The sequence below is a fragment of the Phalangium opilio genome, unplaced genomic scaffold (genome assembly GCF_054372755.1).
Source record: "Phalangium opilio isolate 3A_F unplaced genomic scaffold, DU_Popi_V2 ptg000003l_1, whole genome shotgun sequence".
NCBI classification, from domain to species: domain Eukaryota; kingdom Metazoa; phylum Arthropoda; class Arachnida; order Opiliones; family Phalangiidae; genus Phalangium; species Phalangium opilio.
Genome location: NW_028324145.1, coordinates 4102326 through 4130085, shown reverse-complemented (window position 1 = coordinate 4130085; position 27760 = coordinate 4102326). Strand labels below are relative to the sequence as shown.

At 39.4% G+C, this 27760-nt stretch overlaps 1 protein-coding gene across 3 annotated transcripts in view; it reads left to right on the top strand.

Moving 5' to 3' along the window:
• The window catches only part of Trim9 (E3 ubiquitin-protein ligase Trim9), a 341298-nt gene extending 314439 nt beyond the window's left edge, over window positions 1-26859 (top strand). For all 3 annotated transcript variants that reach the window (XM_089836500.1, XM_089836492.1, XM_089836508.1), the window contains 4 exons: window positions 3563-3702; window positions 18191-18329; window positions 21461-21685; window positions 22600-26859. In XM_089836500.1, coding sequence (XP_089692626.1) covers window positions 3563-3702; window positions 18191-18329; window positions 21461-21685; window positions 22600-22925 — 830 coding nt within the window. In that variant the 3' untranslated portion in view covers window positions 22926-26859. The remainder of the gene's footprint in view (window positions 1-3562; window positions 3703-18190; window positions 18330-21460; window positions 21686-22599) is intronic.
• The last annotated feature ends 901 nt before the right edge of the window (window positions 26860-27760 follow it).

The window sequence follows — 27760 nt, the reverse complement described above, 5'->3', positions numbered from 1 at the left end:
TTTGAATTTTTGCGGGTAAAATATCGGGAAAACGTTTTATAACGATCGTGATAAACCTATAACGCCAGCAAACGGATTGCGATACGATATCCCCGACATTTGGCGTTATGATAACGCGTGATATCGTAACGCCGACACGTGAATCGCATTTTTTGAAATTTAACGCAAAGTGATATCATAACGCAAGTTTTCTTGCGTTAAAGCCATAACGCATGCCTGCTGAATCGCACCCTTGGAGTGCATGCGCAACAGGCGGTATCGTAATGTATAGTCTTAAGCAATGAAACACTGTGTTTTTATCAAGCACGTTTATCAAAACATGACAGCGCCACCTGGGAGCCTCTAGCGGAACTAATTTCAAGTTTTACTTGCTTATTTGCAATTAGAAACATCGTTATGATTTTTATTTCATCTATTTATTAGATTAAAAAGGACTAGAGTTTTTATTATTTAACTCGCGTATTTTATTTAACACGTTTAAAAACTATCTTGGCAGCTTGTTACACAGATTATAGCAGCAGACGGTAATAAAAAAGTTCTTAGGGTGGCGCCACCCGTATTTGATAAAGATTCATGCTCGACAAAAGGCGTATTGCGAAACGTCGATCTCGAGATCTCACGTTGTGACTCTAGGTTTAATATATATATTCTATCTCATTGGTCTTAAGTCACTTATTGAAATAAGCCGAAATTCGGATGCGCTCCATGGTACACTGGGACGGTTGACAACTTTGAAATACGTCATTGCACGTGGTATATGCGTGCAGTGACGTATTTTGTCCCTTTTCCACGTACATTTTGCCACTATGACGCCAGACTAGAATTTCTACCCTTGACATACTCTGTTACTTTATGATAAACCCCTCTGAACTAAGTTAAGCCCATTTAGCGTTTAGTATACGCTCAGTAAATGGTAAATGCAATGGATCGTCGCTAAAACCAGTGCATAAATGAGGGTATAGTACCATTCAATTTTCAGATAGTCGGCTAGAGCTCCAGAGAAATGTTATCGAGATTGCAGGCTCCATTCATTAGCGAAAATGGAGTTTTAAAAGCTAATTAGAGAAGAGCCTAATCACGAGACAAACACGCTTTTAATTGCTTCCATTTAAATTGAAAGGAATTACGAACCCAAAAGGGGACACCAGAGATACGGAGAGTTTAATAGAGAGTTTTAGAAATTGACCAAATGAAGTATAAGTCAATGATTAAAGTCCTAGACGTCACGTGACTCGTTGAAGACGAAATAGCCTGCTTTTAGACTTCTCGCATAGGTTACGATTGGTAAGGCTAAACTAAACCAAAACCTAAACCAACTGTCACGTTTCTCTATCGGCAATTTCAAATATCCGTTTTGATAGCTGTTCCTCCCTCCACCCCGAACATTTGACGTCACTCTCTGTGTACTTCCGGTACGATTCGGGAGCTTGTTTATACTCATTTAATTATTACAAACGTGAGATGCTAAAAAAATTCATTTGAGGTTGAATATAAAATTCCGAACTCTTCGGTTTAAAGTAAGTTGAGGCTGTGTGAATCTTAACCCTAACGATGATAATTAAGTAGAAGCTAATATTGCTTTCTGCGAACACGTTTGCTTCGAGTTGCCAATTGCGGACGCGGTGTCAGACACAGACACACACTGACATGTCCAGTGTAATACCTCTCCGTGTCGTCATCGTCACCTGATTCCCACGGTACACTACTCACCAACTATTAGAAGTTCATTGATCATATTTTTTGTCAGTCAAAATTACTTCACAGCACTGAAATCTATATTTGAATATTAAATTGCAATTAGCGCAATTATCCTGAACCTCGAAACCCCCCAAAATAAAAAACATCCCCTTATCACGCGAATAGACCAAAAATAGAAGGAAACATATCTAGATTACGGGAGTATCCCACACTAGCTAATAATTTTTAATGACCCTATCTTTCAAAAAAAAAAAAAAACTCTCTGGTTTGGAAATTTTTGGTTAGAGCTAATAGCGTTATTATCTGTGTCGGGGGATCTCTCATTTGCGGCCAGGTTATTACCTGGCAAACTTGGAGCCAATTAAGATATACCCCCAGCAGCAGCATCACCCATTCTCTCCTCTTAATTCCCTTGTTCGTTTCCTGCCAGCGCTGCCTGCTATAGTCAAGGTTTTCGTGCTCTTCCTATCGTTTCTTTTGACGTAGCTAGATTGCTTCAGTTGGGCCTCGGGCTTTGCTTTTCTCCACTGCTTCTTCGTCCGATGAAAGATATTGAACCGAACCGTTCCCTCATTACTGCAGGACGTTTACCTTCCTTGCAAAGTGCAAGCCTGATAGCTGCTACCAAACTGCATCCTTCTTTATTTATTAATCTTACAAACCAAATCACTAAAGGGTGCCCCATTCAGCTTTTCACCATATTTCCTATAAACCATAAGTTTTCAGGTTTAACTTGAGAGCCTGAAGGCTAAAAATAATTATATATTTTCTGTTACACTGATGAGCTATGATCTATTTCACCATTATTATTATTAATTTATTTTTATTATATTTTTATATTTATTTATTATCATTTTTTTTTCTGCTTCAACTTCACTTGATACTTTGATAGGGTTAGAAATTATTATTCAGAGTCAAAGAAAGCAATTAAAACAATTACCTTGTATTAAAACTAGATTTAATACTTTAAACTGAAAATTTTATGTGGATTTAACTTTCAGGGTCATGACCTCTTCTCAAGCTACCTGATACTATATTAAAGTAAAATCAACTTACTTTTTCGTTAATACAGTACCCATCTTGTTTTAATTATTTCCTTAATATTTTTTACCGTTGACAAGAAATGACTTTAAAATTTATGATTTTATTGTTCGTTGACAAGAAATGTCGTTTAACATTTACCATATTATTCTTCTTTGACAAGAAATGACGTTTAAAATTTACCATATTATTGCTTGTTGACAAGAAAAGACATTTAAAGTTAACCATATTATTGTTCATTGACAAGAAATGACCTTTAAAACTTACGATTTTATTGTTCATTGAAAACAAATGACGTTTAAAATATATTATTGTTCATAGATGACCTTTACAAGGTTCTTCAAAAGAAGTAGGCAATGCAATTTCCTTTGATCAACTTAATTAACTTTTGACACGAACCAAAGTTTGTTCTTATTACATTATTGTACATCATAAAGACTCTCACGTTTACGGGGTCTTCGTATACTTGGGTTATTATACGAACCCACGCATTCGTTATCATTATACATTAAATCATACGGCAAATAGGGCATACCTACTAACATAGCAATCAAATGTTATGTACGACCAAAACAATGCTGCGTATACGAGGCACTGGGGAAAGGGTCCTCTCTTTTAATTCGAGCCACGTAAATACCCAAATAAAGAAAATAGGCGCAGCAAATAACTATGGTTATAGGCCTACACCCTTTTTACGTAACTATATACTAACAACCTGGTCTGCAATGGCGATTCCCGAGAGGACGCCGCAGAAAGGGCAAACTGTCGGCTAGAAAGAGACTTTATTACAATTGTTCTTTTTCCTTGTTTTTTTTTGTTGCAGCTCCCGGTGCGCCCGTCATGATCCCGGAGGAATGCAGTGCGGAAAACAACAGTATCACGGTGGCCTGGTTGCCCTACCCTTCCAGCTTCGTCGAAGGATACGTACTCGAATTGGACGACGGCAATGGCGGAGCTTTCCGGGTAAGTTCGCATAAGTCTGTTCTTCCTTTTAAAGAGAAAGTGAACCATACTATGTAACACCAGAAGGGGATAATAGAAGAAGGATGACACTTTGTATCCTCTTAATACTTCAGTTATGTATCATGATTCACCCTTTTCGTTTGCTCTCCTGCTCATCAAACTTCAGATGGGCATCGCACCGTGCTTGGGTGAATTCTATAACTGTTTGGTTCTAAATCTGAGTAAATCCTCAGCAATCAAAGCACAAACCTTGATTGTCTTGACGTGGTACTTAAATTCACAAGCGCATGCGCCTTGGCAAATAGTTAAGCGCTAATTGAGTAAAGATGAGGGAACTAATTATCGCGTATATGATTCGGTTTAGTGATCTTGCTCAAAGTGTTTTGATGTTGGGAAGAATCATGTTACAATTACCCCGCTTTGTGCAGTACACTTCATTTATATACTTCTGGTAACTCTCGTTAAGGTGTGGTCAAGGTGCTAATCACTATCTGATTCCCAATACATCATTAGCCTTGTAGTGTGTTCACCGATTACTCTGAGTTATGTAGTGTGCCCCTCAGGTGGTACCAACGTTCTTATAGTATGAAAATATTTACACAAGCATAGAAAATTTGACCTCAAGTGCCGAGTTCGATGGCAAACTAGACCTTTGCTGTATTTCTTGGTTTCTAATGGTGTTCCCTATCCCCTTTGTAATATTCCTCAAAAATCGGCTGCTAACGCGCGAGAAATATGATAACCATTCCATTAATTACTCGATGAGAAACCAAAAGTTAATTTGTATTAAAACCAACTTAAAGAGCGTTCAGCCGCCCTTTAATTGGTCCATTTTTAATTTGCCTAAAAGCTAGTGCACGCGGCCAGCAGAATCGCATCGCACCGCCACGCCACGCCAGAAATGGGTCTTCTCCCTCGTTCCCCTATACCGTATTCTCTCATAATGAATTAAAAAGTAAGCCGCACACCACCCAAATCCGCTCTTCTTTTGGCGGGAGCGATATGCCGACGCAAATTTCCACCAGTGTAAAGCTATGGCCCGGTTTGGAGTAGCCAGCCATAGCTATAGTCTGGGCAGGGTGTGTTAAGTTCATTCCTTAGTATTTGGTAATGGTCTTTTAATACGGTTTACACTCAGTAACGTTAATCGCGATATGAGAGAGGGTAGAAATGCTGGAATGAAACCTTATTAGACTATACGAATCTCGTTAAGCCTAATCAGCTTATTTAGATAAACAATTGGGTTTTTGTCTTACATCTTAGTTTGAAATAATTTTAAACAGAAATTGATAGCGTGCACTCAGAACAAAAAGCGTCAGACTTTTACAGGGTTCATACAAACCTGGAAGTGTCAGGGAAAATAAATCATTGGCTAAAAGTTCGGGGAAATAGTGAAATTTGTGAGGGTTGAGTAAGTTTTGCCCTGAAGGGTTGCTCTATCTTAAAATAAACCACTCCCGTAGTTATTACTCCAAAAAATCACATCAGCAGTTACTATAGGTGGCCTTCCACATGGAAATACATGGGGAAAAACTTGGAAATGCCAGGGAAATCAGTTTGCCAAAAGATGTATGAACCTTGTTTTATTATGTGATAGCCCTACTTCTTCGTTTTTCAACCATAAAAAATAAATTGGTATAGAACTCTATAAATAAACAAATTACTACCCATAACAACAATTTCCTTTTCATCATAGAAATTATGTAGATTTGTCATTAAAAACACAAAAATATTAATTCTCTCCAATGAGCCCACTATCAAATTCACGACGTTCTTCTTAATTTTTTTATTTTTTATTAAGCTAAACTCCGGCTTAGGCCTAACTCTTATTAATCAAAAATGTCTTGATTAGAATCAAGACCTAAAAAGTATCGATAAGACTGAGGTTATCACTTGTCTGAAGGATCAGATATTAATTTTTCTTTTTAATTGAAACTTAAATGCATGCTTAAGAAAAAACAACGTTCCATTACCGTTTTCCGTTGAAATAAATTATTTTACTGGTAATCAATTTCAAAAATTTACTTATCTCGGCTTTTCGACCACAATTCCATTCCCCGAAAACATTTTATCATTACATTAATTACTTTTGGGAGAGTACGTTTATGGTTTTTGCGTTTTAAAAGGTTCCTAAAGACGTTACATCTCCATTCGTGACCAGAACGCTTCGCAGTGGAACATTTTAATTATTCTAAAACCAATGGCGCCAAATTCAATAGGGACAGTAACATTTTACTCGCGGTTTTGCAAAATGATGTAATATCAAGTGTACTTTAGTGAACCGTTGTATTGTTCTTTCTCATAGTTCAGGGCATGATCAGTGTTGCTGCCCAATTTCTCTCTCTAGTTTCTAACAATGGTTAGAGACTATTTGATAAGGCGCGGCACAACGTTATATTCTAAGTAGCACAAAAGGAAAATGAATCCATTTTTTTATATTTTGGTTTGAAATTAATAAACTCATGATAGTAGTTATAACGAACAGAAAGTCAAGGGAATGGCACCGGTAATGAGCAGCAAAAAGAGAGGAAATTTTGCTTCAAGGTAGCAGAGGGACATGGTAGTGAAAATAGTAATCTAGAATTTTGTTCGTTCAAACCTTAATATATCATGAAATATTCAAGTGAGGAGGCGGCACTACCTAGAAAGATTGATTTTGGCAGATAACAGCGAAAAAAAAATTATGTTCTACACACACTGGGACTATGGGAGAGTTTCTGGGCCACAGGTCGCACATGATGAAATTTCAACTCCAGTTTACATCTGTTCGTACTAGTAGCAGGTTAAGCTATAGTTTGCTCAGGTCCTGTTAGTCTCGAAAGGGTTATATAGTCCTCGTAACCAGTGGCGTCGCTAGGCCTTTTTGGGGGGGGGCTATAGCCCCCCCAAATTCCAAACTTAGCCCCCTCCCCCCAAAAATAATCAGTAAACCCTACCAAAAAATTGCTGTTAGCAAGCTAAAATTCTGTAGCAATATATAAAAAATTTTCAATATCAAACAGTAAAATTTTGAAGAGAAAAACAGATGGAAACAAGTAAAATGTTTCATGTTCTTTCGAAGGGAGTCCCAATAGTGTGGACTAAAAGCTAACCAAAACTAAAAATAAACCTAAGACGAGTGAAAATCCTTCATAATCGGTTCCGTAGTCTTTATCAATAAAAGGTTGTATATCTTCAAAATACGAATAATTTCACGTTGACACAAATTTACGAATAATTTCACGTTGACACAAATTTACGAATAATTTAGCGTTGACACAAATTTACGGATAGTTTTAAAGGTCTACACATTTTCCAAAGAACCCATTATGCAATTTAGCCACATCGTAGTATACGATAGGCTCTTAGTTTGACCCGAGCCGTAGTAGTACTGGCCGGGGTTTTCGCTTTCGTTATCGTCGGATTTTAGCTTAAATGGAACCAATAGTGGTAGCTGAGCTCAGTTCGAGATTTTATTTTAATTAATAGTTTTTCACACCGCACCCGGGAATTGAACCCGGCTGGCTGGCGCAGCAGTAAGACACGCTACCACTGTGGGGTCGGACATTTCTGATTTTTTGTTTAGGGTCTTTGAATTTTTTTCTTTTTATTCATGTGCTAATTGAATAGATAACGATGTGGCTACTATTAAGTCCCAGCCCTTGGGCCATCTTGTTTATATTAAGTTCTTATAATAACTTTAAAATAGTTTGCCCAGATTTAGCCCCCCCCCCCCCCAAATTTCAAACCCTAGCGACGCTACTGCTTGTAACTTTTAAAAGGTTGTTGTCATGGCTTAACAGACCGCTATTACAGTTTTTTATTGTTTTATAGTTTATTTTGACACGTTATCTCCCAAAAGTAATTAATGTAATGATAAAATGTTTTCGGGGAATGGAATTGTGGTCGAAAAGCCGAGATAAGTAAATTTTTGAAATTGATTACCAGTAAAATAATTTATTTCAACGGAAAACGGTAATGGAACGTTGTTTTTTCTTAAGCATGCATTTAAGTTTCAATTAAAAAGAAAAATTAATATCTGATCCTTCAGACAAGTGATAACCTCAGTCTTATCGATACTTTTTAGGTCTTGATTCTAATCAAGACATTTTTGATTAATATCTGTTCCTTCAGTCTTCATTTTAATTAAGAATGTTAAGAAACTGTTTTACATTTTCAAAACCTGCACTAAGCAGAAACAAATATATATAGGGGACCATAACTTTCGCTCAATCAGACATTTATTTATTATGATAGTTCAAAAAAAAACGTAAATCAATAAAAGTTTGTATTCTTATTGTAATTAACATAATACAATTTTTTACGATCATTCATTGAAACGCGAGGCGCCCCCTAAAAATTCCAGAAATAGGACCAAATTGACAATTTTACAAAATTTTTAAAAATGCTGATTATGTCCGTTTATCATTTAGCTCAAAATTGTCATAAGCCCAATATGAAATTCGGATATCCTTAAAACTTCATAAAGACGATCCGAGATTTTCAATTTCACACTTTTTTTTGTAGCATAAACTAACGTCTGTTTGATATGAAGCTTAAAACCTTAAACAAAATATAGTCAGGGCTACCCTAAAAGTTCACCAAGATGATCCAAGATTGTTAATACGCCTAAAAAGTGCCATCTTCAAAATATGTAGCCGGGGAAAAGAGAGCGTGATCGAGTGGGCTATGCTAGTGGTTGGAAGTCGCGGGGGTTGGGACAGTGATAAGGAAGTTGAGATGGATTGGAAATAATGATGGGCGACCTGCGGCACCGTATCTCTCCCTATGTACCTCGCGCACGCCCCTACCCTTCGGTAGGCGATTGCTAAGTGCTGCCGCGGAGCGCCATTTTATTTGTATGAGAACTAGCTTCTATTTTGAAGATAGAGGGAGCGCCCTTTACAATTGCTACAAGTACCTTCAAGCACCCTCAAGTACCTACAAGTACCTTCAAGCACCCTCAAGTAACCACAAGCACCTACAAGTACCCACAAGTACCTACAAGCACACACAAGTTCCTACAAACACCCACAAGTACCTACAAACACCCACAAGTACCCGGGGCAAGTACCCACAAGTACCTTCAAGCACCCACAAGTACCTTCAAGCACCCACAAGAACCTTCAAGCACCTACAAGTACCTTCAAGCACCCACAAGCACCCACAAGAACCCACAAGTACCTTCAAGCACCCACAAGTACCTACAAGCACCGACAAGTACCCACAAGCACCCACAAGTACCCGGAACAAGCACCCGGGGCAAGTACCCACAAGTATCTACAAGCACCCACAAGTACCCACAAGTATCTACAAGCACCCACAAGTACCCACAAGTACCTACAAGCACCCACAAGCACCCACAAGTACCCACAAGCACGCACAAGTACCCACAAGCACGCACAAGTACCCACAAGAACCCACAAGTACCTTCAAGTACCCAAAAGTACCTACAAGTACCTACAAGTACCCACAAGTACCTACAAGTACCCACAAGTACCCACAAGTACCTACAAGTACCCACAAGTACCCACAAGTACCTACAAGTACCCACAAGTACCTACAAGTATCCACAAGTACCCACAAGTACCAACAAGTACCCACAAGTACCCACAAGTACCCACAAGTACCCATAAGTACCTAAAAGTACCTAAAAGTACCCACAAGTACCTACAAGCACCCACAAGTACCTACAAGCACCCACAAGTACCCACAAGTGCCTACAAGTACTCACAAGTGCCCACAAGTACCCACAAGTACCTACAAGTACCCACAAGTACCTACAAGTACCCACAAGTACCTACAAGTACCCACAAGTACCTACAAGTACCCACAAGTACCTACAAGTACCCACAAGTCCCTACAAGTACCCACAAGTCCCTACAAGTACCCACAAGTCCCTACAAGTACCCACAAGTCCCTACAAGTACCCACAAGTACCTACAAGCACCCACAAGTATCTACAAGCACCCACAAGTACCTACAAGCACCCACAAGTACCTACAAGCACCCACAAGTACCCACAAGCACCCACAACTACCCACAAGCACCCACAAGTACCCACAAGAACCCACAAGTACCTACAAGAACCCACAAGTACCTACAAGAACCCACAAGTACCTACAAGAACCCACAAGTACCTACAAGCACCCATAAGAACCCACAAGTACCTACAAGTACCCACAAGAACCCACAAGTACCTACAAGCCCCCACAAGTACCTACAAGCACCCACAAGTACCTACAAGCACCCACAAGTACCTACAAGCACCCACAAGAACCCACAAGTACCTACAAGTACCCACAAGAACCCACAAGTACCTACAAGCACCCACAAGTACCTACAAGCACCCACAAGTACCTACAAGCACCCACAAGTACCTACAAGCACCCACAAGTACCCACAAGCACCCACAACAACCCGCAAGTACCTACAAGTACCCACAAGTACCCACAAGTACCTACAAGTACCCACAAGTACCTACAAGTACCCACAAGTACCTACAAGTACCCGCAAGTACCAACAAGTACCCGCAAGTACCCACAAGTACCCATAAGTACCTAAAAGCACCCACAAGTACCTACAAGCACCCACAAGTACCCACAAGTGCCTACAAGTATCCACAAGTACCCACAAGTACCCACAAGTACCTACAAGTACCCACAAGTCCCTACAAGTACCCACAAGTCCCTACAAGTACCCACAAGTCCCTACAAGTACCCACAAGTACCTACAAGCACCTACAAGTACCCACAAGTCCCTACAAGTACCCACAAGTCCCTACAAGTACCCACAAGTCCCTACAAGTACCCACAAGTCCCTACAAGTACCCACAAGTACCTACAAGCACCCACAAGTACCTACAAGCACCCACAAGTACCTACAAGCACCCACAAGTACCTACAAGCACCCACAAGTACCCACAAGCACCCACAAGTACCCACAAGCACCCACAACTACCCACAAGAACCCACAAGTACCTACAAGAACCCACAAGTACCTACAAGCACCCACAAGAACCCACAATTACCTACAAGTACCCACAAGTACCTACAAGCACCCACAAGTACCCACAAGCACCCACAAGTACCCACAATTACCCACAAGTACCCATAAGTACCTAAAAGTACCTACAAGTACCCATAAGTACCTACAAGTGCCTACAAGTACCTACAAGTACCCATAAGTACCTACAAGCACCCATAAGTACCTACAAGCACCCACAAGTACCCACAAGTACCTACAAGTACCCACAAGCACCCACAATTACCCACAAGTACCCATAAGTACCTAAAAGTACCCATAAGTACCTAAAAGTACCCACAAGTACCCACAAGTACCCACAAGCACCCACAAGTACCTACAAGTACCCACAAGTACCTACAAGTACCCACAAGTACCCACAAGTACCTACAAGTACCCACAAGTGCCTACAAGCACCCATAAGTACCTACAAGCACCCATAAGTACCTACAAGCACCCATAAGTACCTACAAGCACCCATAAGCACCCACAAGTACCCACAAGCACCCACAAGCACCCACAAGTACCCACAAGAACCCACAAGAACCCACAAGTACCCACAAGAACCTAAAAGTACCCACAAGAACCCACAAGTACCCACAAGAACCCACAAGTACCTACAAGCACCCACAAGAACCCACAAGCACCCACAAGAACCCACAACTACCTACAAGTACCCACAAGAACCCACAAGTACCCACAAGAACCCACAAGAAGCCACAAGTACCCACAACAACCCACAAGTACCCACAACAACCCACAAGTACCTACAAGCACCCACAAGTACCTACAAGCACCGACAAGTACCTACAAGCACCCACAAGTACCTACAAACACCTACAAGCACCCACAAGTACCTACAAGCACCCACAAGTACCTACAAGCACCCACAAGTACCTACAAGCACCCACAAGTACCTACAAGCACCCACAAGTACCTACAAGTACCCACAAGTCCCTACAAGTACCCACAAGTCCCTACAAGTACCCACAAGTCCCTACAAGTACCCACAAGTACCTACAAGCACCCACAAGTATCTACAAGCACCCACAAGTACCTACAAGCACCCACAAGTACCTACAAGCACCCACAAGTACCCACAAGCACCCACAACTACCCACAAGCACCCACAAGTACCCACAAGAACCCACAAGTACCTACAAGAACCCACAAGTACCTACAAGAACCCACAAGTACCTACAAGAACCCACAAGTACCTACAAGCACCCATAAGAACCCACAAGTACCTACAAGTACCCACAAGAACCCACAAGTACCTACAAGCCCCCACAAGTACCTACAAGCACCCACAAGTACCTACAAGCACCCACAAGTACCTACAAGCACCCACAAGAACCCACAAGTACCTACAAGTACCCACAAGAACCCACAAGTACCTACAAGCACCCACAAGTACCTACAAGCACCCACAAGTACCTACAAGCACCCACAAGTACCCACAAGTACCTACAAGCACCCACAAGTACCCACAAGCACCCACAACAACCCGCAAGTACCTACAAGTACCCACAAGTACCTACAAGCACCCACAAGTACCTACAAGCACCGACAAGTACCTACAAGCACCCACAAGTACCTACAAACACCTACAAGCACCCACAAGTACCTACAAGCACCCACAAGTACCTACAAGCACCCACAAGTACCTACAAGCACCCACAAGTACCTACAAGTACCCACAAGTCCCTACAAGTACCCACAAGTCCCTACAAGTACCCACAAGTCCCTACAAGTACCCACAAGTACCTACAAGCACCCACAAGTATCTACAAGCACCCACAAGTACCTACAAGCACCCACAAGTACCTACAAGCACCCACAAGTACCCACAAGCACCCACAACTACCCACAAGCACCCACAAGTACCCACAAGAACCCACAAGTACCTACAAGAACCCACAAGTACCTACAAGAACCCACAAGTACCTACAAGAACCCACAAGTACCTACAAGCACCCATAAGAACCCACAAGTACCTACAAGTACCCACAAGAACCCACAAGTACCTACAAGCCCCCACAAGTACCTACAAGCACCCACAAGTACCTACAAGCACCCACAAGAACCCACAAGTACCTACAAGTACCCACAAGAACCCACAAGTACCTACAAGCACCCACAAGTACCTACAAGCACCCACAAGTACCTACAAGCACCCACAAGTACCCACAAGTACCTACAAGCACCCACAAGTACCCACAAGCACCCACAACAACCCGCAAGTACCTACAAGTACCCACAAGTACCCACAAGTACCTACAAGTACCCACAAGTACCTACAAGTACCCACAAGTACCTACAAGTACCCACAAGTACCAACAAGTACCCGCAAGTACCCACAAGTACCCATAAGTACCTAAAAGCACCCACAAGTACCTACAAGCACCCACAAGTACCCACAAGTGCCTACAAGTATCCACAAGTACCCACAAGTACCCACAAGTACCTACAAGTACCCACAAGTCCCTACAAGTACCCACAAGTCCCTACAAGTACCCACAAGTCCCTACAAGTACCCACAAGTACCTACAAGCACCCACAAGTACCTACAAGCACCCACAAGTACCTACAAGCACCCACAAGTACCTACAAGCACCCACAAGTACCTACAAGCACCCACAAGTACCCACAAGCACCCACAAGTACCCACAAGCACCCACAACTACCCACAAGAACCCACAAGTACCTACAAGAACCCACAAGTACCTACAAGCACCCACAAGAACCCACAATTACCTACAAGTACCCACAAGTACCTACAAGCACCCACAAGAACCCACAAGTACCTACAAGTACCCACAAGAACCCACAAGTACCTACAAGCACCCACAAGTACCTACAAGCACCCACAAGTACCTACAAGCACCCACAAGTACCTACAAGCACCCACAAGTACCTACAAGCACCCACAAGTACCTACAAGCACCCACAAGTACCCACAAGCACCCACAAGCACCCACAACAACCCACAAGTACCCACAAGTACCCACAAGAACCCACAAGTACCTACAAGCACCCACAAGTACCTACAAGCACCCACAAGTACCTACAAGCACCCACAAGTACCCACAAGTACCCACAAGCACCCACAATTACCCACAAGTACCCATAAGTACCTACAAGCACCCACAAGTATCTACAAACACCCACAAGTACCTACAAGCACCCACAAGTACCTACAAGCACCCACAAGTACCCACAAGCACCCACAACAACCCACAAGCACCCACAAGTACCCACAAGCACCCACAACAACCCACAAGTACCCAAAAGAACCCACAAGTACCTACAAGCACCCACAAGTACCTACAAGCACCCACAAGTACCTACAAGCACCCACAAGTCCCTACAAGCACCCACAAGTCCCTACAAGCACCCACAAGTACCTACAAGCACCCACAAGTACCCACAAGTACCTACAAGTACCCACAAGTACCCACAAGCACCCACAAGTACCCACAATTACCCACAAGTACCCATAAGTACCTAAAAGTACCCACAAGCACCCACAAGTACCTACAAGTACCCATAAGTACCTACAAGTGCCTACAAGTACCTACAAGTACCCATAAGTACCTACAAGCACCCATAAGTACCTACAAGCACCCACAATTACCCACAAGTACCCATAAGTACCTAAAAGTACCCATAAGTACCTAAAAGTACCCACAAGTACCCACAAGCACCCACAAGTACCTACAAGTACCCACAAGTACCTACAAGTACCCACAAGTACCTACAAGTACCCACAAGTACCTACAAGTACCCACAAGTGCCTACAAGCACCCATAAGTACCTACAAGCACCCATAAGTACCTACAAGCACCCATAAGTACCTACAAGCACCCATAAGCACCCACAAGTACCCACAAGCACCCACAAGCACCCACAAGTACCCACAAGAACCCACAAGTACCCACAAGAACCTAAAAGTACCCACAAGAACCCACAAGTACCTACAAGCACCCACAAGTACCTACAAGCACCCACAAGAACCCACAAGCACCCACAAGAACCCACAAGTACCTACAAGTACCCACAAGAACCCACAAGTACCCACAAGAACCCACAAGAAGCCACAAGTACCCACAACAACCCACAAGTACCCACAACAACCCACAAGTACCTACAAGCACCCACAAGTACCTACAAGCACCCACAAGTACCTACAAGCACCCACAAGTACCTACAAGCACCTACAAGCACCCACAAGTACCTACAAGCACCCACAAGTACCTACAAGCACCCACAAGTACCTACAAGCACCCACAAGTACCTACAAGCACCCACAAGTACCCACAAGCACCTACAAACACCCACAAGTACCCACAAGCACCCACAAGTACCCACAAGCACCCACAAGTACCCACAAGTACCTACAAGTACCTACAAGCACCCACAAGTACCTACAAGCACCCACAAGTACCTACAAGAACCCGGGCAAAGCACCTACAAGAGCTCAAACGCAATGTTTTTCTTTCTTAATATCCCTCTAACGGCGTGAATCACGACAAAAACGCCGTAAGTCCAATATAAAACATTAGGGCTAAAATGCGTGTCTCTAACAGTGGTAAAACGCCGTAATTCCAATACCCAAAACAACGTAAGTCAAAGTATGTGTTAATAATGATAAAAATCGATACTTAAACTTAATTGATCTTAATGAAACTAAGAAAAGGCACATCTATGGACTGTTATCTTTCATTTAAGATGGTTCCCAAACGTAACGAATGATTAGTTTTCTTTATACACGATCCCAATTAAGGTCATTTTTCAAAAAAATCCCATGTTTTGTCTATGGAAGAATATTGTATCTTTCACCAAATGTCTGATTAATTTTATGGATTCTAAAACCACCCTTAACAACTTTTTTCTTTATAGAACTAACTATTAGTTGGATCTCTTTGAAATTTTAACCACATATTTAGGGCCCAAATTTTAGTTCACTGGCAAAATTTCAAAGCAGCAAACACAATACGAAAAAAGTTACGGCCAATCAGAGAACCCTCCTTTAGCATTAGAGGCAGTATCAAGTCTTATCTAAGAGAGCGACCGCTCTCCTAGAATATATTTTAAGTTAAATTTTTTAATTACATATTGTATTACGTTATGTCTAATTAAAGGGCTTGAGAATACGCACACAAGGTCTTCTCTTATCTCTTATGATTCTGGCTCGCTCTGCGATCAGTTATATGGCGAATTCAATTATCACTAAAATGGTTATTTATCCTTACTGGGATTCAATTGAAGACAAATGTAGTTGATTAATATTTACACAGAGGATTTATATTTACTCATTTCTTCTGGAAGAGATTAGTCCCGCAATAGGGACGACAGAAGAATGAAAGAAATTCACTAGGGTGCCCTATAACGTTTTCAAAAGAAGTCAAGCTCTTATAGAGAATCAACCCACTTAGTTTTTTAAACGTGGGCCTCTCTGTAAACACAAATCTCAAAAACAAATCTAATTACGTTGCTTTGGAAAATATTTACTAGTTTTTAACGAAATGAGATTTATTTTTGTGTATAAAGTGAAACGTGCCCAATCATCAAATTTGTGTAAACATGCAGGGTGGAACAGATCAAACGAAAACTTATCGTGACTCGTGAAATCAGATCCGTCCATTCTTATTTACAGTTTTAAACGCAGAGTCATACGTGTCATGGCCGGGGGCTAGCTGTCATTTATCATACTATAAGTTTATAAGATGTTCCTCAAGTATAACACTACCCATACTTCGTAATGTTAGAGACTTACAGCTCGAGCTAGTTCGAGAACGACAAACGAGAATTGACTACACTCGGTTGTGCAGTCCATCTTCCTATTTAGTCTGTATTACGCCTTTGACAGCGCCTCACCAGCTAGGCGTCTCTATGACCTGCGTCACTTCATGGCAAGCTCCAGTTTGTAAGCAGTCACAAACTTATGGAACATATCTTATGAACTTATGTCATACCGATTATTTTTCCGTCGACAGTACAGCGACACTCAGATCGGTTCCACAATTTTTTAAATGCATGCTGAAAGCCTTTATCAAACTTTGGCGTTAGTGCTATTGTTGTGTTGTTGACACTGGAGATGCGAGCTAAAGCAAGTCCGAAATTTCCCAAATACCATTAAGGTTCTTAGCCTAAGAAACTTTCCTTACCTTAGCGGTAACTATAGATATTGGATCCAAGAATTCTATTAACCGAACAAATTCAAACTATGGCCCCGCTGCTTTCGCTGTCTCATTGATATTAACGCGGTGAATTAATGTTTGCTTCCCATTGTTCTAGAGTTAACCACTTAGCACCTTTTACGTTTCAATGCTGGTAATATACGAAAACCATTTTGTAAATTAGAAAATTGTTATCTAATTATGGGCGCTTTCCAAGAAGCTAAGCTAGTACACCCTGGTCATTTCATTACCATTTTATTGGACCAAGCTAAAATTGAAAGCCTTGGTCCCAACCAGAAGCCGGTGTCACGTAGCTTGAACGATTCGATTAATTGCTACGGAATCCGATTCTATTCTCCTTTACAGATAATGCAGGGAATGTTGTAGAGGAACCTAAAGGGGTTTGGCGAAATTATGGGGGGCTTCTGGTCTTATTGTAGGTCCTATTGGCGGGAATGGCTTTTCCTTTTTGGCGGGAAAATAACACGCTGAAACGTTTCCTTCAACAACGATCGACTTGTAACTATATTCTCTTTTGATATTTCTGATTCAGGAAATTTCGCATCTACTCCGATTTCGAACGGTTTTCGTATCGGCTTTCCCCAATCCGTGTAAATCGAGTAAATTTGTTAGCATTTCTGTCTAACTCGATCGGGAAATTTGAGTCAACTATTATGTTTCTTTTAAATATTTGTTTAGTTTAGTTAAGCAATAAAGGGTTAACCAATTATTTATCTATTATTAATTATGGGTTAAAGCCAACATGTTACCGGTCTAGAATAAGACGCTTAATTTCTAGGGGTTTGAAGCGTCCCAACCTTGAGAAGAACTAAGCCACACCTATTCTAACAAGCCTGTCCCCTAGTGTTACTAATATCAAGAAGCGATATCTAGTTTACTAGGGAGAAGGTATAAATTCGTAACATTTCTAGCTTTATCTCCAGGTCAAACGCAGGTCCGGAGTTGATCCCCGCCTCTAAATTACAACCAGCATCTCATTGGTTCTTGAAAACTCACGTCAACGCGACGCGAATGACGAAAATTACGTATTTTCCGACTAAGGAGAGGCGAAATGGCCCAGCCTCCTTGTGTTTTGAAAGGGGGACTGGGACTATGGCGCGTGAATACTTAGGCATCTTATACCTACTCCCTAATAAACTAGATATCGCTTCTTGCTAATATCAACCACAGGTGCAATTTGGTGCAGTTCAGAAATTAACGAATTGTGCCAGTGCATAAAGAACAAACGCATAAACAACCAAACCAATTTCTGAAATATATGAGATTTTTTTTACTTATTTCAGGAAGTATATTGCGGCAAAGAGACGATTTGTACGGTTGATGGACTCCACTTCAACAGCGTCTACAACGCGCGGGTCAAAGCGTTCAACAGCACGGGAGAAGGACCTCACAGTGACACGGTGGCCCTGCAAACGGCGGAAGGTGAATATTGAACCATTGTTTAACCTCGTCATCTCTCTTCCTTCTGTCTGTACCCCTCGGCATTCGTCACGTGATGCATCCAACACTCGACACCCTGCCGCCTATATATACTTCTCTCAAGCTCTTGGCCAACTCCCCACACTACATTTGATTGACATTTTATTGGCGTGTGAATGGGGCGAGTGACTGTCTATGGGTTTATTTCGAATTCACCAGCCTCTGTTGAATAATATTTCCCGAGAAGCTATCGATTTTTTGTGGTGGCGTGGATAGGCGGACACCGATGGCCGGAACCCGTTTAAGTTTTATTAAAATATTTATAAACCCTCGTGTTGGAGTACCGTATAAATATAATATTACTTCAAACAAGCTTATTTAAACGGATGTTTAATAGGAAGAATTGATTTTTTTTTTCAGTTTCAGTGTTTAGTGAGAATATGATGTAGAGTGAAAATTTACTATAATTTTATGAAATTATTGCGCCAGTTGTGAATGAGACGGCAACATAACCCCCCGCTTTGTACTTAAATTGGTTATAGTTTAGATAAGGTTAAGTTTTGATTGGTTTAGATTAGGTTAAGTTTTCGGTTAGGCTTAGGTTAATTCAGGAAAAGGTCAGGTTACCATCTTTACCTTGCTAATTTCGCAAATTCAAAGCGTATTTGAGCTTTTCCTATTTCTCCCTGCTTAGATCGTCAGAGAAACCTAACCCAATAAATCGAATGATCAACTCCCCTATTAAGCTAATATACCCTTGCTCTATATATGTCTGTCTACTATAGTAGTCAGTCCGACATACTATAGTAGACCTAAATAAACAATTAGGGGGATCAGAACGGCTATTTGATTGATAAAATCAGAAGTGAGATGAGACTAGAAGTACTGAGCTAACCAAATTCTTCACTCGGCGAAAGTGAATATTCTTGATAACACACCAACGGTTGGCCCTCTGGTGGCGGTTTCTGAATTTTCCCTCCAAAACGTGAGACGCTCGCGGTGGTAGACGGCCGAACTAGATTCAGGCACCCGCGTCCGTGTTTCGCCGCTTTAGGTTGAGGGGAAGGGGGTAAGAAATGTTTTTGGAACTCGACCAATTTGTTTCTCTCTAGCGTAGGCGCGATTGAAGCGGCATAAAATCCGCAAATTTGTTCACTAATACCAGGATCTATTACCAATGCTAGAGCCCTTCACTTCAAGTCTCATCTCACTTCTGATAAAATGAGTAATCATGAGAAATTGCTCGATTGGCTTTTTAGACTCTACCTTATCCACATGTTATCAAGATGAAGCGAAAGTTATTACAGTTCTATTCATCTTGTTTTCATGTAGAATATATTACTTGTAAAAATATTCCTCCAAAATACGGTATTACCATTTTCTTTAGTGAAGCCGTTTCGTTTTTGTCTGAAGTCCTCTCTCTCTCCAGGCCTAGTTTGTTTTAAGGGCTTCAGGTTTTTTTTTGTATTGCCTTTTGGAGTGCGTGAGAGTGGGAGGAGTGGGCGCCCTGTATCATATTGTTTTTCCTCTCTTTCTCCCATTGTATTATAACTACACGCGCCGTCCTTTCAAAATACACAATATAATATATATATTTCCATTTTCCAATAAACGCCCGCTTCCCCCATTACTACCGGTTCGTGTTTTGTGAAATTATTTCCGTTTCAATCTTATCGACTCGAAAAATGGAATTCTCTCTAAAGGAAAATTGTCATTGTAGTTGTTCTGTTAATTTTGATCAAAAATAAAAATGCAGGGTGTTTCTGATAAGTCTGCCATAAATAAAGGGAGATGTTCTTTGGGCGCACTCGAAAACATTGCCCGGACTGCAAAATGTCATAGAACATACATTTTCGACTCAAAATCACCCACCCAATGAACATCCCCCTTTATTTATGGCAGTATTGAACCTAGCGCACCTGACCCGGTGTTGTACCAACCAACGAAATCACAGCTAGAAAGGCGTTAGAATTATTGCCCGGCCCACGAAACCCGCATAGAAATTAGCATGGGTGACATGAGGGTATAATTATTCCTAGAAGCTCTATGGATTCCTTATATTGTAGATAGATATATAGTTCCAGTTTGAAATATTTATTATTTTATGTCCTGTTTCGAAAGAAAAAGAAAAAAAAATATGGTTGACTTTTCCTTTAAAGGCAGAAGTTCCCCTATACTATAAAAATTAATTTACTATAATGGGGACTCAGTCGTGGAATAACTTTAGAAATTTCCGGTTTGATTCATTGATTGAATTCGAAAAGCTTAGGCAGTCTAATAAATTTAGAAAATATATAAAAAATAAAAAAAAATGTGAGATTCATTTTAATTTCTGGCAATTGAATTTTTAACACGCTATATTTTAAGTCTCTTGTATATTTAGTATTATTGGACACGGGATGTTTTTAGGTATCGTAACTTCAGGGTTTTTTTTGACATGTTTTTAAAATTTTGGCAGAGTTGTGATGGCAGACTTTTCAACAAACACAGTGAAAATATTAAAGAAATATTAGTTTCACCAGGGATAGATTTAATTTTAAAAGTAGGAATGGAGAACAGAGTAATGGGGACGCGCGTCAAAGTCCCGAACCCCCTTCCACGGGACGGGGGGGGGTAGGAAAGAAGAGGAGGGTCATAGCGACAGAGGTAAACGTCATCAAAACATAGTTCAAGTGAGCCAATAAGATAATATATACTTTTCGTTACGTGTTGAAGGGAGGAGCTCCAGACTGGGCTATGAGTTGGACCTAAGTAAATACTAACCGTTCTCCATTCCTACTTCCAAAATTAAATCTACCCCTGGTTTCACTTTCACTTTAATTTTGTTCATTGTTTCGAGTTGTTCTTTTTTAGCGCACTAGCTTAGTAAGAATTTCCCATTTACCCCGTCACTGATTACCCAAGTAGCCAGAACGATAAAAACGTTTCTCCGTCGCCGCTGTTGTAAAAAAGGCCCGTGGGAACCCTAAAAACGCTTAAGCCTTGGCTTTGATTTTATTCCCTCCTTCCCTCCATCCATGTTCCACTTTCGGAGTGGATTGTTTTTCTTTTCGCTATAGGCCTAGCGTGTTTCGGTTGTTTGTCCGTCGATTTGATTTGGTTTTCTCTATTTTTGTTGTTGTTGTTGGGGTAAGTGGCTTGGTTTATGCTGGACCCGACGAAGGCCCACGCGGACATTGCCCTATCGAACGAGAATCAGACGGTCAGCTGCGACAGTTACGAGCACCGAGTGGTCCTGGGAAGCATCGGCTTCTCGCGGGGAATTCATTACTGGGAGGTGACAGTCGACAGGCACGACAATTGCGCCGATCCTGCTTTCGGAATTGCCAGATTCGATGTATCGAAGGACGTGATGCTCGGTAAGTTCACGTTTAAAAAAATAAAAATAAAAAAAAAACACTTTTTAGTAAGAGTTGGAAAAGATCCGTATAACTTGGCTTTTGGAGCTTTCTATTTATTGATACAGTGCGTCAATTTGTAAATATAATATCAGGCTGGTAATGTGGAAAATGGTTGCTACACATTGGAAAGATACGACGATTACGGTCCTGATTAACATATTGTTTTTTATCGGGATTTATGCGGTTCATTCTAGAGTTCAGACTAAAACATGGAATCAGAGAATTATGAAATGAAAAATTGTAGCGACCCTGAATTATTGCGTTTAGAAACGCAATTTACCATCGGTCATTTACCGATTATTTACCAAACACCGCAGTAAATTACTGGTTTTCAAATACCTTAATTTTACCCTTGTAAATTAGCATAGAACGGCGAAAACTAGTTAAAACCAAATTTTCAGTATTTTTTGGGTTTACTGAATGGTTTTACGTTAGTGTTACGTCTCCTCAGTCACACTTTGGAGATTTGACAAAGGCGGACCGTTCGCTTTATATAGAACTTACTATGTTCAATTGCCGTTTTATTGGAATTTCAAAATTTTGTAAAAAAAAAAATAATTAACGGTATTTTTACAACCATAATACACAACCAGCATTGTTTTAGTAATTTCGTTTTAATTCGCCTGTAAGGTAGCTTCTCCCTGAGCACCGAAGTGCGACGGGTGAAACATTTCTACAGGCGCTCGTAGGAAATACATTGACTTCGAAACCCCTAAATTGATACTTTCCCCATCATCACCAAAACTAAATAAATAAAATATTCTTCTCAAATTTAATTATTAATTTAAATCTTAAATTAAAATTGATTCAAGTTTGAGCACCATCGCTTTAGTTCTAATTCAATTGCTAATTTTTTTTCAATTTTGATCCAGGTAAAGACGACAAAGGTTGGAGTATGTACATCGACCACCAACGTTCTTGGTTCCTACACGCGGATAGCCACGCGAATCGTTGCGACGGCGGTATCGAGTGCGGTTCGGTTGTTGGCGTCCTTTTGGACCTCGAACGCCATCAACTTAGTTTTTACGTCAACGACGAACGCCAAGGACCCACGGTGGCCTTCGAAGGACTACACGGCGTGTTTTACCCGGCCCTCAGTGTTAATCGTAACGTCCAACTGACCATTCATACGGCTCTTGACCCTCCGGTCACCGACAGCGAACACGAAAGTGAAGCCGACGAAAAAGTCGCTACGTAGAAAGGTAAATTAACCATTCGCGAGTTTCGGACTGTACGTCAGTAAGTTATAGTTTCAGTTTCAATTCGCTACGAGGTCATACACTCACTAAAGACAAAAAAGGCACTGATACTTAATTGACTGGTGTTAACCAAGGTCAAGGTCTTGGTGAAATTCGATTATTCGTAGCACTGAGGTGAAGTAAACCCATAAGACGATGGTTTTTGTACAAATATGTTTATACAAAGGATTTATGAGATGATTATGAAAGGTTTTGGATTTATCGTAATATATTTCAATGAATGAGTTGGAAAATAAATTCGATCGAGGATTTTTTTTTTTGCGAACCTTCATTTGGGTGCATTTTCGAATCGTGTAATCTATTACGCAGATAATTCTTGAAAAGAGAAATACAGGTTTTTATGTTCAAATACGTCTAATAAAATTAAAATACCTATAACTTCTTGACTATTATCTAACTAGTACTTCCGCGCATGATTATCAACTCGCTTACAAGCTTGGAAAAAGAACTACGGGATAAGATTTCCTGTGCATATGACGACATAAATCTATAAAACCCTATTGGACGAATCCGTCATGTGATACCAGTCTTCCAATAGGATTTTATAGCCCTTTTGTTATCATTTTCTCAGAGAGGCTTAACGCGGGGCTCTTTTAGGGAAGCCTAAATGGCTTGCTCGAATCTTCTTTTAATACTGTTGATAAATACATGGTTTTAATTAGTGATAATAATTCCAATAAAAACGAATCCTGATCTTATTATATCAATTAAAGTTTATCTGCGTAATACATTACCGATTCTAATCAGCCCCAAATCCTACGTAAACTTTGACCAATTAAATTAAAAATAAACAACCCTTATAAAACTCGAAACGAAAATCTAAATTTCATTCAAAAGATTATGAAGAAAATAAAAATACAAACAAGTGTCCTTCAATATTCATCAATACAATTTTAAATAAATAAATAATTAAAGGAGTTGTCAAGATAGAAGTATATAAATAGAAGAAAGGTTCGCTGACGTGAAACTCATTCCTTAAGAATTAAAAAAACAAGATAAAAATAAACTCAATAAAGGGTGTAATAACGAAAATTTGACGCTGTCACTAAAGGTGCTCATCCTAATAACGTTTTTAAAACCAAGAAAGAACGTTCTGACGTACGCGCGTCCCCCTTCCCACCCCTTTATCTCCAGCAAAGTAATTTGTAGTTAATATCGGAAACATTTTGGTACGCGGGGACAACGCGTAAAAAAATATACTGCATTTTTCTCGTGTTTATATTAAAATATATATAAGATTAATACAAAAAAAATATATTATATATATATGGAAATGACAATAATTATTGTCGAAAATGATCAGAAAAAAATTGATATTTTGATATTGAAAAACGTGGAAGCGAACTTAAATTGCCTAATATTGATTCTCTCATCCTGATTTCTACTAAGGATTGGGTCCGGGCGCCAAGTTTAAAGGGATAGTAGTACCTCAAACTTAACCCTTTGCTTTTGAAGTTTATTTTTAATTAGCTATGTTGCTAAATATTAATGAAACTAAATTTTTAATGTTAATGGAGCTTTCAATTTCCTGGATAGTGACGTCAATATCTGGTGGTTATAAGAGGCAATAGAACCGGATATTGAAAATAGCCAATAGGGAAGCGTGCTTAACGTACTCTTTTTTTGGATTTGACGTTAGTTGACCAATCGCAATCTTCGCTTTGGAAATTTACCTCTAAGCTTCAACTCCCCTATTTATGTGCTACTATCACTTTAAGCCTTGGTTTCTTAAACACAAACTGTATTTACAACTTGACGTTTCTCCACGTTTTTCAATTTGATTATCGACTTATTACCTAAAAAAAAGAAAATAACCGTCTTACTTCGTATTAGTATTTGAATATTGTTATTGGAAGAAAAACAGAAACTTCTATCGTCTATTAAACAACAAAAGTGTATTAATTAATTAATAAAACAATATGAAAAGACTGATGGAAGATAAAGAAAAAATGTTTAATAATAATATTATACTCTTTTTTGAAGTATATAGAGTATTAGTTTTTAAACAAAGCGAGTTAATAATTAATATAAAAGACTAAAAATTAATTTTCTTTTTGTACAAATTAACATTTTTTGGAAAACCATGGGATACTGATCGAAAAGCTCACTGAAAAACAAATTTAATCGAATCTTTTTACATTTTGTAAAAAAACAAAAACTATAAGAATTAATGTCAAAAATATAATATTAAAACGGGAAGAAATAGCGTTTTTTCAACGAATTTTTGAGGGATTATATATGAAAAACAAGAAACAAGTACTTAATTATACCGTGAGCTTTGTTTTGTACTTTCCCCATAGTGTTAGGGTTGAATGAACTTAAGACGTCATTTGTGTATGCAATGCAATTTGTTTCACAAACCTATTTTTACTTGAAAATTATTCCCAAATGTATTTCTTTATTATTTTAGTTTTCTCGAAAATTAGAAAACTTTATTTTGAAAAATGCATTGACGTCATCGTATCAGAAATGTAAACTACAGTACACAAATGACGTTTAAATAAGCTTTCATTTTTCTGTAAACATGATATTCCCCCCCCCCCCCATAATGATAAGATTTTACAATAAGTTTAAATGACCTTTTGACCGTATGAATAGCTAAGCCTAGGTCTTGATCTCTTGAATTCCTTCCTGTTTTTACGTTGGGTAATCTCCTCGAAAAAAAAAATAATTGGGTTTCATTACATTAAAACTATAACTTTCTATAAATGTTTAAGCATCCAAAATCGAGAAGAAAAAAAAATCCACATATCACCTATAAAGAATTTTGTCATATCTTGTATCATTGTATGGACCATGTTCAAATATACTACGACCAACTTTGGCAATGTTTAAACACACGATAGGCAGTAACCCCTTTCATATATTTGTTAAATTAAGATAGCCAGACTGCCATATGTTAATTTTGTTTCATCTCTTTTATTAATTCGTGTCAATTATCAAAGATATTAATTGTTGACGTGAATTTAGCAAAGGATCTCTGTAGGATTTTTAAATCCCGTATTTGTCAATATTATTTGATCATAGCCACTGTAGATTTCGTGCTAAAAACCTTCCCAATGGAAAATTCCATCTTTTAACTTAAAGCAAATGTCGGCTCCTGAGGTGCCCCTAACATGCTGGCACACCAATTTTACCTTGCCAGGGGCAGGAACCAATCAAAACTCACCCAAAGCTATCCTTTGCCAAGCTTAGTAAGCCAGTCGACAACACCCCTTGATTCTGGGAGCATCTAGTGGCATTTGATTGAACTAAAATAAACCACAGCTAGCCGAGACTCGCTTTAAGTAGTCAGAACTCGAGGGACAGTCAGTAGAAGATCTAGATTGGCTAAGACTTAAACGATCTCCAAATATTAATTAATTAATTTGTTCTTAATTTTTAGGATGAAAAATTCGAATTATAATTTTAATATCATCCCGGTACGTCTTTTTGTTTGTTTGTATTTATTTGTTTGTTTAGTTTATTTGTAAAACCAATATTTGTAAGGTAATAAGTATTTTTAAGTTGAATATTATATTTTTCATGATGGAACGTACGTTCGAGCTAAGTCAATAATTGGGAACAAAATAGAACTATTTCTAACTTTTATCATTCAGGAAATTGTATAATAATAATAATAATAATAATAATAACGTTGATTTCGTTTTGTTTTTGTTTTCTCGTGGTGTTGATTATTTACTGCAAACAAAGACAATTTATTAAAAAAAACAATAGACTGAATGATGAAGGGGCGTAAACATACAAAATACAAGATTGGTAAAGTCCAAAAAGTATTTGTTGACACTTTGTAAATACATTGAACCCATTCCTACGTGCCTACACTCGATGTAGAAAGTTCTGTATAAATAAAACGAAACCGAAAAAAAAAAAGGAATCTTAATTTTGGATTAATTTACTTCTAGGACTGGATTTTTGCATGTGCCTGTCTGTTTTCAGGAAAAATCTAGTTACGTATTGATATGGAAGAACATGTGCCAATTACAAGGGTTACCGTATTCGATGTGCTACTCAACTCAAGATTTACAAAACCTCAATTGAATTGCAGATGAATTTCTTTAAACGTTTTATGAACCCTGCCTTCAGTAAAAAAGAATGTCTTCAAGAGCAACTTACCCCTCGGTTTCTTGAATGGTTCTTTACATACGTCTTAACATTTGGGAGAGAAGTAAAGATCAAAGGAAGGAAAATATGCAAGTATACCTAGGCTACATGGATAGCGATAAAACTGGGTGTGAAAGAAATCTACCATATACCAGGCAGGTTAAGGTGGGTTGTTTGAAGAAAAAATAATGTATGGTTATCTTGAAATCCGATTACAACTTAACCCCGCCTTATCAAAAGCTTCCTTTTCTTTGAAAGAATGCCACTGACATCTGTCCTTTACAAAACATCGAACCGCACCGAATGAATCGTGGATATATATATTTTTTATCCTTGTTCCAGGATCGAAGAAGTCCTCTTCATCGTTTACGCCTCGACAAGAACAAGTCGTCGAAGAATAAAAGAATAAGTTCTTGTCAAGGTTTATCAATAATGGTTTGTCTGATCGTCCATGGAAGAGTGCGTTAGCAACAAGATGACCCAAAGATTGGTTCATATTACAAACCACGTATTTCTTACCGATTGAAAGCAATTGATTCACGTTTGAAAAACAACAAACCTATTTATACTTCAATTGGTTTACTTCTGGTGAAACGTAACTTTACTTTAAATGATCCAGTTAGAGATCACTCAAAATTTGAATTTTTAAAGACCAACCATGGGATAAGGT